This window comes from Prunus persica, chromosome G4, assembly GCF_000346465.2.
Source record: "Prunus persica cultivar Lovell chromosome G4, Prunus_persica_NCBIv2, whole genome shotgun sequence".
Lineage (NCBI taxonomy): Eukaryota > Viridiplantae > Streptophyta > Magnoliopsida > Rosales > Rosaceae > Prunus > Prunus persica.
Window position 1 is genome coordinate 1961476 of NC_034012.1, and position 15584 is coordinate 1977059.

Sequence of the window (15584 nt, forward strand, 5' to 3'; positions counted from 1 at the left end):
TTTTTTCTTTCAATGAGTTGATTACGCAGGCAAGTGCGACTCATGCTTGCGTTTTCAACGAATAGTTTTTTTTTTTTTTTTTTCACCTTCCTTTTGGATTCGTTGCTGACTTTAAATTTTACTAATAATGAATGCTCCGTCTCTCCGTGGGGACCAAACGTTGTTTCGTTCTCTAGTTTAATTTTCAGAATTTCTAGCTAGTCTCTAGAGGGAGGCTGACTATTTTTATATACTTTCATAATGTAATTTCAGTCCTAATTTTGTAAAATAATTATATTCATGAGTTATGAATGATTAATTGGTACTCAATGCAAACTTGTATAGCTGCAAAAAATTGTGGTCCAACAGCAGGCAGACAACTTATGCGGGCAATGCATTGGTTAGACTCTGCTTGGAAAAAGTAGAAATTAAAAGGCGAAATCATTTTAAACACACCCATGAACATGCATAAGTTTTATTGACGAACATCCCACGTAAGCATCGAGTGGGGGTACGTGGTCTCGATTGACGCATGGTCAATTCATAGACGAAACGGAAACTAAATCACAAGCAGAAACGAAAGCAAACAAAGTTATTGCATGCAGCGCCGCTCACTTCCCAAGATTGCAAGCATGATATCATCAGTCAGACGCAAGAAGAAAGCTCGATGGAGAATCCACCAATGGTTATTTTTCCTTCCCCGTTCCTTGGCACCAAGGTCACCACCACACTGCCGTCCTTTGAGGCTCCCAAGTCCTCCAACAACCTCGTGATCCCTAACGTCAGATTGGTCTTTATAATATGGTCGTGCCTGTGCCGCACGTGCACAAAGCTACCGGCAAACTCGGACTTGTCCGGCCCGCTGGGCGAGTCGGCATCATCATTCACATACACATCAAACTTGACGGGCACATTCGCCGGGAACTCAATCCCACGGATCACCAGCACCTCCTCTTGTTTCGCCTTCTCCACTTCGCTCCGGTTTCTGACCTCCTCCGGCCTGGCCACTTCAACACTGATGGTGGAGTCCAAGGTGGCTGGGAACTTGGTGGAAAGCTCAGCAAAGGAAACCTGCGGTTCTGTCTTGTTGGCTGGAAAGCGAGGGGTGGGCTTGTAGGCGGGGTCAATCCATGGAATATCAGCGTATTCGTAGTCGTACCCAAGCAAGGTCGTGTCCAGGGAATCCCGGACCGTAACACGAACGAGGCGCTGCTTCTCGTCGTAGAACAGAAACGAGCTGTCAAGCCAATCAGTGTCTTCTATGTCCTGTCCCCCAAAGTTGTTCTTCCACAAGTACCACATGCGGTCCACGTTGGCATGGTGTGCGAAGAAGATGGGATCTCGACCCGCAGAGTAGAAGACTCCCATGTCCTCCCCAGTGTTTGGTGGCAAACTTGAGTCCGTACCAGTCCAATTGTGGACGGTATTGTGAGGGATTTTCTCAATATTGCCAGCACCGGGGTTTGGTTGGTATCCAGCGCGGTAAGGATGACCGAAGAATGAGCACCAGTCTGTGCTTGAAATAGACAGCATTTGCGAGTTCATGGTGACGAGATTATGCCGGATTATTGTGTCGTCGTCCTTGGTATTGTCGTCCTTGCCGTGGTAGTTGAGGTCTAAAACCGTCCCCGGCACACGGTGCTTGGCGTTTCGGTTGGCATCGTAGAGAGGGTTTAATACGGGGTCGTCCTCGAAAATGGCTGGCATGTACATGCCGTCAGGAGCGTCCCAGTTCCAGAAGGGCAAAGCGAAAGTTGGGTCTTGAATAAGGTCGGCAAGGATTCTCTCGTAGAAATACAAGTACCAGCGGTGGAAGGGATAGAATAGCCACGAGGAGTGAACTTGTATTTCTTTTAGAATCCCGTCTATAATGCCATGTTTTGTAGGCATGGTGTAGTGATATGAGCCCTCACAGTAGGCGCAATGCACATTAGCTTGGTTCCAGAAGTTACGTGGGTCGTCCTTGTGAAGGCCCTTCATGCGCTCAATGGCCAGTTTGTATTTGGCTACATACGCTTGGTGGTATGCGGCATTATGAGCGGCAGGCCTGGTGCGTAGCACTGCTGGTGGCGATTCGGGTAGCTGGAAATTGTAGATTATATCGCTTTTTTTGGGGCAACAGTCGAGTCCCTTTAGGTCCTCGGTGGTCAGGGAGCAGCTGTTTATGTCCGGCGCTGGAATTGGGGCGGCCAAGGAGAACCGGTTCAAGTCAAGACCAGCCGCTGCCGCCCCGTACAGCCCTCCAGCTCCTAGACCAAACAGCACATCTCTCCTGTCAAATTTTCCCTCAGGACTACTAGTGACCTCGTCTTGGTTGTTGCTGCTAGGGTTGTTGTGATCACCATGGTTTGCTTTGCATGGCAGTAGGAGTAGTCTAGATCCACCTACTGCAAAGCAGTGCCTTCCATTTCCAACTAAACAATTGGTTTGGGACTTGCTAGGGAACAAAGCTGGGCGGAAAGAAGCGATGGAGGTGGTTACAGATGGAAGCAGAGGAGAAGCCATAGCTTAATTGGGTTTTGCTAACTGCTTCGATGCTCCTGGTTATATAATAACATTGGCCACTCGCCTAATCATGGGCCCACACTCTATTGTTACATGTATTATATCATATATGCTGGCCTAGCACAACGTAGGAATGCGCCTTTTTTTGTTGTTTTGTTGTTTTGTTTTAAGCATGCCACCTTGTATAACGTTGCAGTCAATCTGAGAAATTTATCCTGCATCACGCCCCGCTCAAGCTTTAACCCTAGGCGATCAAAAAAAATATATATCAACCTTAAGAGGGGATATGAGATTTCACAAATCCTTGCCCCAGTAGGATGATTACTCTCTATATTCTCGTGTGCTTAAATGAGAAGAGAACATCAAAATTGACACAAGATTGTGGTTATTAAAAGGAGACGATGATTATAATGAAGAGATCATCATTTGAATATGCCACATTATGCAAAAATGATTATTTTTTCCATCAAATTAAACAAAAACACGCATGCCCCAGAGGCAATCTTTATATATGTTTATGATGTTGCCATGTTGGTGTCTGGATATACAACTTAATTATTGACCGGTATTGCAATAGCTATCTATAAGGTATAAGGCATTCAGCAATGAGCAATGAGAAAGAAATGGACAACAAACAAGCGGAGGTATACGCGCGCGCATAGACTAGGATTAAATTGGACGCTTATGATTTTTTTGTTTTTGGTTGCTACTTAGGTAGGTTTATCCTTCTAATGTATTGTTGAGTTTTATTATGATCCAAAAACGTGTTAGGTGTGAGACAATGTGACGACATTGTGGAAAAATTAATCATTGATGATTCTAGCATTATTTATAAATAATATTTTGCACTGGTTATGGTGGAAAATCTGTCACACAGGTACGTATGTACGACTCACACTAACATTTTCCATGAATATATAGAACAAACAAATGCAACATATGTAAGCTAGTTTTGAGTGTATTACGTATATCATTTTAAATTATCTTACAAAGCAGCTTAGATTAATCAGTAAAACAAAGCATGCGGGTCCATCTAGCTACTATATTCCAAAGCAGGATAACTCCCCACATAATATAAGTAATACTTTAATACTTATAAAACAAGACCATCCGTCTGCGACATTTTTAAAGAAGACCAAAAAAAAGAAAAAAAGAAGATATAATAAGGTCTTAGTCCATCTGGTAGTATATACTTTTATCCAACCTTATAGCCCAAACAAAAAAAACCAAAAAAACAAAGAAAAAAAAATCAACAGGATTAGGCGAAACAGTCAAAACATGTGCTCTAATTAAATATGTAATTTATAGATGAATTATATAATGATCAATCATTCAGTTATGTAATATAAAGTCAATGAAGTTTGGTTGGAGCAGCATCAGTAGGTCGGCTTGAATTTAAAATACCGCCCAAGTAATAACATCATTGACCAGTCAATATTTGATATGGTAAAAGTACGAGCACTTTTGCTATCCCATTTGATTATAGTATGTCATCTTTTTATGTGATAAATCGTGATTAATCGAGAATAATAAAACAATGCTATTTTTATTTCATACAAATTTCTATTGTTAATGTAGACCAACTGGATGTGACAAGGACAAAAGCGAAGAATATTACTTGGTAGTAAAAGTAGGGCTACAATCGTGATTATTCGAAAATAATAAAATAATACTATTTTTATTTCATACAAATTTTTATTGTTAATGTGACAAGGACAAAAATGAAGAATATTACTTGGTAGTAAAAGTAGGGCTACTGTCACGTGAAGTGAAGGACCTCGATGGAGCGCAATCAAAGAAGGAAAAAAAGAAAAAGAAAAAGGAGTCGCTTTTTTTTTTTTTCGGCCATGCTTTTGCTGAGTCATGCATCCTATCATTTCCATGTCTACATCTACCTTTTTCTTTTTAGTCCTGGTGAATTGCAATGCAACACATGCTCTATATTCTGGTGCTTGCAGATGTGATGTTATAATGTGTGGTTTTAACTTTTTTCCATCTCAACATTTTGATCTTCATATAGTATATATACCAATTCAATTCTCATTATTTCATTTATAATATATATTTTTTAAAATAGGCATAATTATTATAATTCTAAATTATTAATAAAGACATGTAACCATTTTTTATGCATGTAATTACTAAACATGAAAAATCAATTAATTTTCCATCCTCAAACTTCTTTTCCCACGAACTAAACAACTCTTACTTACCTTTTGCGAGATCAGTATAAAAAATGGTTTTTTCCTTTTATTATTTTCAAAAAAACAAGAAACAAAAAAGGAGATTCTAGAATAGTGGACTCTGTTTCTCATCTATTATTGGAAGGACAATGTCGCCGACAGAAATTAAAAGGCCCAATGAATTATGTATGACTTTTCTTGAGCAGGTTTTTGTAATCAATTTGAAGCAAAGCATGTGTTGGATTTGGGTCGTCTTCTTGTGTTTAATTACTATCGTGCCAACAATATTGATTAACAGATGCGAAAAGGTTTTACTGGAGTATCTCCATGAATGAAAAGATTATTTATTTATTTATTTATTTATAAATGAAATTGAAAGTGTACTGCATGTATGTACTATCTCTTTAAATTGTCCTACCCACATTAGCATATAAGTAGAGATTGGAAATAACTTAAGAGACTCTCAACATACCTCTCCATTGATGAGGGAGTGAGCAGTGACGTCCCATCCTGATGAGGCATCGTCAAGCAAAAGGTAATTTCTATTAAATTATTTTACTATGTACTGCTGGATCCACAATATTAACTTGTAGAAATTTATTTGGTTAACCTCTGCTTGAGATAGCAGAGTCCTTTTCTAAGTTAGCTATTTAAACAAAACCAAAAACAAGCAATGGTGGAATAATTTAAACACACTCAACATACGTTTTATTGAGAATTACAAACACCGACGCCTTATAAAAGCAAAGCCAAACACCAATGCTCCACGTAAGCAGTGGGCTTACGTCAGCATAATTACAGATAATTAAACACAAAGGTGACGATACTGAAAACTAACATCCATGCACGATTAGGGTTTGAAGCTAGCTAGTCGACTTCTGATCAATATATCACATCAGACCAACTCAACAGGTGCAGTGCAGGTAAGCTTGAACTGATCAGGTGGTGTTAAGAAGCTCGATGCTGAACCCACCAATGGTGATCGGCCCTTTTCCAAGTTTCGGCACCAAAGTCACCACCAAACTCTTGTCCGTTTCCGCATCCAATTCCTCCAACAACTTCGTAATGCTCAGCCGCAGGTTCGTCTTTATATTCTTCTTCTGCTTATGCGGTACGTGGATAAAACTCCCTGCAAACTCCGACTGGTCCTTCCCGGCCTCCGAGTCCGCATCATCGTTCACGAACACGTCAAACTTCAACGGCTCGTTCCCGGCAAACTCAATCCCTTTGATCACCAACACCTCATCTTGCGCCTTCTTCTGCTCACTCGTCCGCTTCGTCGTCGACGGCCTTGCCACCTCAACACTGATCTTGTCGGACAGCGTTGCCGGGAACGCGGTTGTCAGATCGCCAGACGAAACCGCCGCCTTCCTCTGGTTCTGCGATTTGCGAGGGTTTGGCTTCGCCTTAAGCCACGGGATCGGAACTTTGTTGTCGTAAACGTACCCAAGCTTTTTGGTGTCGAGCGAGTCCCGAACCTTCACACGCACGAGGTTCTTTTTCTCGTCGTAGAACAAGAACTCGGTGTTCAGCCAATCAGTTTTATCTATGTCCGTACCGCCCAACAAGTCTTTATATATGGACCACATGCGATCCACGTTCGAGTGGTGGGAGTAAAACAGAGGATCCCGACCCGCAGAGTAAAAGGCTCCCATATTCTCTCCGTTGGTCTGCTTCGGGTCGCCCGACCACAAATGGATATTGTTATGTGGGATACTCTCAATGTTTCCAGCTCCCGGACTCGCGTCGTCACCGGCGCTGTACGGCTCCCCATAGAAAAGGCGGTGAGACGTGGCCTTGGACACCATCTGTTGGTACATGGTAGTCAGATTCTCCTTGATTCGCGTGGCGTCATCCACGTCATCGTCGCTCCCACCGTAATTGAGATCCAGGAGCTTTGGAGGCTGATGCGCTGCGTTTCGGTACTGATCGTAGAGGGAGGAGGTGGGGTCGGTGAAGATCTCTGGAATGTACATGCCAGCTGGCGCGTCCCAATTCCAAAAGGGGAGGGCGAAGGTGGGGTCGCCAATGAGTTCCCCCATGATCTTCTCGTAGAAGTAGAGGTACCAGCGGTGGAACGGATAGAATAACCAGCAGAAGTGAACTTGAATCTCCAGATCGGGGAACCCGACTTGCGGGTACCCACCGTCGCAGTAGGAGCAGTGTACCATGGCTTGTTGGGCTAGGCTGCGAGGATCGTCGTCGGGTAACGCCCGCATGAGAGCGACGGCCTTTTTGTACTTGGCCAAGTAGACTGGGTCTTTTGCCAGGTCCTGGGCCGGACGCCTAGTACGGAGTGGGCCCGGATCGGGTAATTTGAAATCGATTATTGTTTTGGTGATGGGCGGGCAACAGTCAATGGTAGAGCCATCTGGCTTGTCCGCCGGTCCGCACTCGGTAAAGTCAGGGGCGGATACGGGCGCAGCGAAAGCAAACGGGTTGTTTTCAAGACCTGCCGCCCCGTACAGCCCTCCGGCGCCTAGACCAATGAGCATGTTCCTTCTGTCGAGTTTTCCTAGACCCTGGTCCAGGTGATCATTGTCACCATTTTTGGCTTGGCATCGGACTCCACCCACAGAGACAGAGCATTGCTTAGTGGGTTTTTGGGACTTGTTTGGGAAGAAGGGAGAGAGAGAGGTTGTGATGGAGGAGGAGGAGGAAAGCGTTTTAGTGGAGTAAGGGCCAGTAAGCGTAGCAGTAGGTGGTATGGAAGATGAAGCCATAGTAGGTGGGTTTCTTTGTCTTTGTAGGAAAGGAATGGTTATCAGCTGTGCTGTTTTTATAATATTCCACTGTGTTGTGGTGGGGGAGCCCACTACTATCTTTGCATATAATAAATAATGTTTAATTTGCATTTCCAAAACTGCAAGGATGAGAAACTAACGAATTGAGGTGATGAAGAGTTTTGCATACAACCAAGTGGGAGGGAAATGCTATATAATTATAAATGTGAGATTTCTATAATTATCCAAATTGATTATTGACATTTCCTCTTGTAAATCCATATATACTGCGAATTTAAATAAAATTAAAATAAAATATCGTTTAATATTTAAAAATATATAATCACATAACCTAAACATGTTTTCATAAACACACAAAGCTAGCCAGTGCAACAATAGAATCTCAATCTACAAGATGTACAAAATAAAATTCAACCATTAATGAATATTCTGGATTTGATACTTAAATATTGTCACATAGTACATGATGTAGTATATTTCTACTCATAATTGAGAATTCAGTTCTTTAATTAATTTGTATTGAAGTGATACATATATATAGAGCCAAGAAAGTATACGTGTAACATGTGCACGAAGAAAAAAAAAATGTATATAAGACAGTACACCCATAATATTTGATATCTAGTATCTGTAGTTATGCATTTATAATTTATTTTTTGAATTTTTGTTTTGTTTGTAGTAAAAGCTTGGAATAAAAAAATCATTCATTATGGCATACCAATTATTCCAGTCTATGAATTCATATCGTGGTATGCTCTCCAGTAAAATTCAAAGAAATAACTGATGGGATCTGATTTGAATTTCAAATTCGTTCCGAGGTTTGAATGAAGGAATATCAAATTCACCCTAGTTTTTTTTTGGTTGTTGTCAATGATTCAGCCAAGTGGGGCCTCCTTAAGAATCACGTTTTAATAGTGTATGTTCTCAAATGCAGAATAGCTGGTATGAACTAGTTGGGTAGGAGCACGTGAAGGACTTTGCTCAGTTGCAGGGGCGGAGTTTTTTTTGTTTTGTTTTGTTTTTAATTATTTTTAATTTGTTTTAGAGTAAACTATAACTTAAATTTTAAGTTATTTATATTATAACTTAAATTCGAGTGCATTTCTAATTAAAAAAATTTGACAATTGAAGGTAAATTAGCACCTTCTAAAAGACTAGCCAACCCAAAGTTCGGTAGGGCACGTGCAAGGGGACCACATTATGGAAACATGCTTATTAAATTAGCGTTAATAAATTTGTTAATCATATAAATAATAAAACCACAATAAAAATGTCTAGAAAAACTTGATTGCGAGAAAAATGATGTCCCCAATCAGTAAATAATAACACCACAATAAAAATATTATCATATAAGTGTTTCTTGTGATTGCCACTAAATAACTTTGTCCTCAGTGTCATTGTCAGTAATTTTATACGGGAAAAATTACTCTCACATCGCGCAAAATATAATAGTAGATTGTTAGCTGTACGTGGGACACGAACGACACACAAAACGATTCCTCCAAGGTTAATAAATTATTTATAAATTGAAACGTGAAACATAATATATGCTAATTTAGATAGATAAAAGTTGAAGTGGCCATCATTTATTGAAAAATGAGAAGAAAAAAAGTAGAAGATGTCCTTCCATAAAAACTCGCGGCCATGATTCTCGAAACCTTGTTAATTTAATATATACTTGGTTATTTTAATGAACATATAAACAAGTTTAGAAATATTCGAATTGTTTAGTATTATCATAAATAAGCTCGTGATAGTATATACTATCTACTCTGCAGGGAAAATTAATGGCTTGGCATGTGATTTTGCCAACTTGTAGTTAATTTATATATTCTTATTGCAATAATTGCAAGATAGATTCAAGCCTATCTATTTTAGAATAAGCCTATAATCCACCAAGGTCAGACATAAGTAGATTATGAAATTATCACATCCATAAAATAAAATATAACGCAACGGGTTTAGTCCAAAATCTCAGATTTGAACTCTTACAACATCATAATTGGGTGCGTGTGAAAAATTTCCATTATTTATAATTTAGACTATCACTTATATTAAAAACAAATAAAAATAGACTAGCTAAAAGCCCGTTTGTCAAAAGCTAAAAAGAAAGCCCATTATAACATATGCCTTACTGGCCATGGGCCAGAAAAAGTTCTGGCTTGGGTCTTCCTTTCTTCTTTGCAGGCCAGTCAAGCTCGACCTGACCAAGCTTTAGCTTTTGGGACCATAATTGATACGAATCTGTCTTGTATTTTTTTGGTTTAATTACTGTTTTACCCCTTAAAATGGACACTTGGTCTCACGTAACCTTTTAAAACTGAAATTTTCTCACTTAACCCCCGAATCTCTAAAAATTGTTAAAATTTTCTCACTTTACCACTTCCTTTCATTTTCATCCACAAAACTGTTAAATATGCTGACGTGACATAGGCATTTAGTAATTTTAGCTATTAACGAACTTTAAAATCCAAATTAAGTAGAAATTGAAGAAAACTAAAAACAAAAATCAAGTCTATGCAGCCCTACTCTCCCGACCCCTCGTAACAAACCCCTCCTGCTCCTTCTAAGAACTTTGAAGAAAACCATCCTCCTTTTTATCTGTTTTGTTTCTCATGTGGAAAACTCAAATCTTTTCATCCTCTTGGTTGTGATTAAAAGACCAACAACAAGAGAAAAGGGGAAATAAGAAGGAAAAGAAAAATGGGGTGAAACCCCACCGCTGCATTTTGTTGCCCGTCAAATATCGCGAGTATGAGGACTATGTCAAATACACCATTTGAAACCACATATCTGATGTTGCCGGCATTCATTGATATTAACAACTTACCATCCCATCGATGATAGCGAGAGGGAGAGAAGGGGAGAGAGCGGAAGAGAGGAAGACATAGAGAGGGAAATAGTAAGACGGGGAGGGAGGTCTGCTGCGTGCTTTGGGGATGGTGGTGATGGGAAAGGGGTGAGAGAGAAGATGGAGGTGAGGGCTGGTGTGGGGTGACTAGGATGGGAAGAAGGTGGAAAGGGATTTTTTTAAAATTATTTTTAAATTGTAAAATATATCAACTTTGTTTTTATATTTAGTTTGGATTTTAAAGTTTATTAATAGTTAAAACTACTAAAATGTTCATGTCACGTCAGTACACTTAACAGTTTTGTGGACAGAAATGGATAGAAATAGTAAAGTAAGAAAATTTTAACAATTTTTAGAAATTTAGGAGGTAAAGTGAGAAATTTTCAAATTTAAAAGATATTATGAGACTAAGTCTTCGTTTCAAGAAGTGAGACAGTAATTAAGCTTTTTGTTTTGGTTGGAAATCTGGTAACCATCCTATTCATGCAAATTGCAATAGACAGTGACAGCAAGTCGCAGACACAAACGTGTCTTAGGACTCCAGTGAACAAAGACACAAACGTGTATCATTATCACGTACAAGTGGAAGAGTGGTATTGATTGAGAAATTGTGAAACAAGCAAACTTTGCTACTACAAGCACAGCCTGTCAAATATATGTTCAATCCCCAAATCATCCCCTACTCAAATAATTTCTAACTACACAAAACCTCCCTTCACCTTCTTTCTTTATCAGATTAGAATCCATTGAATTCAGCCCAACTCTCTCTCTTGTCCTTTTCCACTATTCTTCGTCAACCACAGATCGGGCAGCCAATGTGTATGGTGTGCAGTATGCAAAGAAAAGTAAACCAATTCAATTATAAAACCAAGCCCCAGGTAAACCAGAGAGAGCTAAAAACCGTGGTAAATGGCTTCTCTATCCACCACCACCACACTCTTCCCCACAACTTCTCTCTTTCCCTTCTCCCAAAAAAGCCCCCAAATTCCTTCATTTAAAAACACAACCAAACATTCCTCTGCACGTAGAGTTAGACTAGTCTCATGCAATGCCACAGGCAACGATGATCAACAACCGCCTCCAGGAAACCTAGACAGAAGAAGAAATGTTCTTATTGGCCTCGGAGGGCTATACGGTGGCCTGTCCAGTCTACCCACCGACCCCTTCGCCTTTGCAAACCCAATATCCCCCCCAGACCTAACCCAATGCGGACCCGCAGACTTACCAAGCGGCGCATTACCCACCAATTGCTGCCCGCCCACATCCCCCAAAATCATAGACTTCAAGTTCCCCCCTCCTCCCTCCCGGCTCCGCGTTAGGCCAGCGGCTCAAACCGTCGACCAATCCTACATTGACAAATACTCCAAAGCCGTTGCACTCATGAAAGCCCTCCCTGACAACGATCCACGCAACTTTACTCAGCAAGCCAACGTCCACTGCGCCTATTGCGATGGCGCATACGACCAAGTCGGCTTCCCAGACCTCGAGCTCCAAGTCCACAACTGCTGGCTTTCTTCCCCTTCCACCGCTACTACCTATATTTCTACGAAAGAATCTTGGCCAAACTCATCGACGACCCGACGTTCGTTTTGCCGTTCTGGAACTGGGACGCGCCGGCCGGCATGCAACTGCCTGCCTTGTACGCCAACCCGGACTCTCCACTCTACGACGAGCTCCGAGCAGTCGCCCACCAGCCGCCGACACTCGTGGATCTCGACTTCAACGGCACGGACGAGAAAGTCAACAGAGAAGCTCGAGTCAACACCAATCTCAAGATCATGTACAGGCAGATGGTGTCCAACGCCAAGAAACCGCTCTTGTTCTTTGGCTGGCCTTATAGGGCTGGGACTGAAGCGGACCCCGGAGCCGGTTCAGTTGAGGCAGTTCCGCACGGGCCGGTTCATTTATGGTCGGGAGATAACACCCAGCCAAATTTTGAGGACATGGGGAATTTTTATTCGGCAGCCAGGGATCCTATATTTTTTGCGCACCACTCCAATGTGGATCGGATGTGGAGCATTTGGAAAAATTTAGGATCCAAAAATAAAGATCTTAGTGACAAAGATTGGTTGGATAGTGGGTTTTTGTTTTATAATGAGAATGCGGAGTTGGTTAGGGTTAAGGTGAGGGATTGTCTTGATAGTAGGAAGCTTGGATATGTTTATGAAGATGTCGAGATTCCGTGGCTCAAGTCTAGGCCAACGCCACGTAGGACAAAGCAGCAGAGAAATGCCAAGGCTGTCGGAGTTGCAAAAGCTGCCGGAACGACGTCATTGGGGAAGCTGGTGAAGAGTAGTGAGTTTCCGATACAGTTGGAGTCGAAGATAAGCACGGTGGTGAGCAGGCCGAGGCAGAAGAAGAGGAACAAGAAAGAGAAGGAGGATGAAGAGGAGATATTAGTGATTGAGGGGATTGAGTACGAGAAAAATGCGGTTGTTAAGTTTGACGTGTACGTGAATGACGTGGGCGATGATGATGACGTGTTGAGTGGGCCGGACAAGAGCGAGTTCGCGGGGAGTTTTGTGAGCGTGCCTCATACGCATAAGGAGAAGAGGAACAAGAGCAAGGGTTGCTTGAGGTTGGGGCTAACGGACTTGTTGGAGGATTTGGAAGCTGAGGATGACGAGAGTGTCGTGGTGACTTTGGTGCCTAAGTTTGGGGCTCAGACTGTCACGATTGGTAGCATCAGAATTGAATTTGTTGCTTGACATTCGAACTAAGTAAGTGCTTAAATTGAGATAAAGTTTCATGAAGCTCCACCACCACTTGAAATTAAGATGAGCTGAACTTTTTATTTGTTCCTCAGTTTATGTTTGACAATTACGAAGTTCAATTTGTATGGCTACTATTCCCGTAAACCACATGCATGGGACCTCTTGGTCTGTCTGTGCAACGATCTTTGTCTTGTGTATTGTTTTTCATTTTTTTTGTTTCTGTCTTTGATGGGAAAAGTGTGTAAGTCGTGTTAATAAAGACTATAAAACCAAATGAAAACAAACAAAAGGAAGAGAAGAAAAAGATTATGAAAACAAACAAATGGAGAAAGTCACCAATGCTATTAATGCTGACAATGAGATTTATATCGTTTGCTTATTCTTGTTCACAAAGTTAGTCATGATCTCTGAAAATGAAATGGGCTGGCTGATTCGTAATTTTCAACGCATGGATGATCGCAATCCCTTAGACCAATGAGCCTGTTGTCTGTTGGACAAATGAAATGGGTTTCCTCCAATAAAAACTCTTAAAACATTGGGTTTAGTCCACACATTTTTTGTTTTATATGTAGATCTTTTGACTTTTTCTTTTCTATTTAATCACAAACATCATAAATAGTTAATTATTGTCACATAAATTACTATTACATGATTCAAAATATAAATGGTAATATTGAAAAAAATTGATTTAAAAAAATAAAAATAAAAAGATTACATCATAAAATATTTAAAAATGAATGTAATCCTATGTGGCACAAAAGTAAAAATACTTGTATCAAAATCACTAAATCTGATGATTAAATTCAACTTCTCAATAAAAATTTGAATCTATATCAACTTTTGTATAAAACATTTTGTACATAAGGTATGCAGAGCAGTGACTCGAAAAGGAAAAAGGTGGTTTTGTCATGCAAGCTTTTGCTTAGTCATTTCCATGTAATTGTCATGATAGCTTTTGCGTAGTCATTTCCATGTAGCAGTTGTAATAATTGATGGCGAATCGTCGTGTTGTATATGGAAAAATAGTTATAGTAATATTGTACAAATATTATGAAATTCCTCTTAAATTCTTATATGCACCCTCTTTTTTTTGTTTTCTCTTTCATTCTCTTGTCTAAATTTTTTTTGAGTTGCATATATTTTGTTACTATAAATGAATGTTAGGTTATTTATACACAAAGTAAAAATAGAGAAATTGATAAAATTAGGTATTTCTAAAACATTAGGTTGATTTGTCCCCCCCCCCCCCCCCCCCCCCCAAAAAAAAAAAGGGAGTTTGAATTTTTAAATGTCCTCCCTCTAATAGTCATAGACAAGCCAAATAGAATCACATACGTAGAAAGAAAAAAAAAGAAAAAAAAAAAAAAGCAGTGTATTGCACAAGGCAACATACAATGGTTGAGGTGTAGCTGCATCTCCTCTCAGGCAAAAAAAAATAAGGCAGACACCAAATTCATGGCTTTCAACAAGGGTTGCATTTTGTGGAATTTAAACAAAGATTCTTTCTTAAAGAAATTCTTTTTGTGGGCTTTAAATAACAATTTTTTAAACAAGGCAATCATTTCGCGGGTTTAAGCAATTCTTTCTTCTTCATCTTTTTGTCTGAGGTTTTCATGATATGAAATCTTGACGGCAACAATTGTAGGTTAATTGTAATGCTATTTTTTTTTATGACTTATGCATGATATTGGTATTGTTTAAATTATAAGCATATTAGGTTGTCATTTTTTTATATAAAGCTTTTAGCCTTTTAAAATTGCACATCCGCTAAAAAAATTCACGAGTCTACCAGTAACAGCAGAACAAAGACATGCGTATGTGAAACTCAGAAGAAACCATCCCGATAATGAGCTGTGCATGCCATTATTTTTGGGAACAAAAACATTCATGCCAAATCCTTTTAGGATCCTCTCCGTTTCCTTTTGAATTTGTAGCATTTTTGCTCACAATGTTAACCCAATGTGTGCCTTTACCATCCTTTTTAAAAATTGACATATGTCTATAGACATAACCATAGTTAATTTCTTACTTTTTATTTTTCTGATGACATTTTCATGAGAAAGAAAATCCTTTTAATAAATTAAATAAACAAAAACCAATTATTAAAGAAAAAATAAAAACCCAACAACAGCCACCACAACTCCACAACTCCACACCCACCCACCCAACCAATCTGGTCAGCCATCCCATCCTTCCAACCTCGTCAGCCAACCTTCCGAGCCGGCAGCAACCCCTCTTCTCCTGACTTTTTGGGTTTGTATGCAGATGGGCGTAAAATATAGGTGACCACGAGGTTTCATCTTCTGCCCTATAAGTTTTACAAAGAGGTGGGGAGGCATGCCTCGTTGAAATGAGATTTGAGATCTTGACTCAAAAGACCCCAAGCGAGGGTTGCTACAATGATTAGAAAAATAAAAAGTAAAAATGTAACTATGGTTAATTTGTAGACATGTGTCAAATTTTGAGAAATGTGGTGAGGGTACTCATTGGGTTAAAGTGGTGAGGGCATTCATTGCCGTTACTGTCGTTGCGCGTTGGATCTGTATTGTAGGTCTAAGTATAGAAAATTCTTGTCTGCCAAATTGGAGTTTTTAGGTTTTTTTGGCAT

The 15584-nt window shown here is 40.0% G+C and overlaps 2 protein-coding genes and 1 pseudogene across 2 annotated transcripts; 1 reads left to right on the forward strand and 2 right to left on the reverse strand.

Annotated features, from left to right (window-relative positions):
• LOC18778665 (polyphenol oxidase, chloroplastic) lies at window positions 57–2856 on the reverse strand. The gene has a single exon (XM_007214508.2). It carries the CDS (start codon window positions 2482–2484, stop codon window positions 625–627), a length of 1860 nt encoding a protein of 619 aa, XP_007214570.1. The 5' UTR covers window positions 2485–2856; the 3' UTR covers window positions 57–624.
• LOC18781299 (polyphenol oxidase, chloroplastic) lies at window positions 5333–7612 on the reverse strand. Its single transcript, XM_007211327.2, has one exon. It carries the CDS (start codon window positions 7520–7522, stop codon window positions 5606–5608), a length of 1917 nt encoding a protein of 638 aa, XP_007211389.2. The 5' UTR covers window positions 7523–7612; the 3' UTR covers window positions 5333–5605.
• On the forward strand, window positions 10824–13167 carry LOC18778192 (annotated as a pseudogene).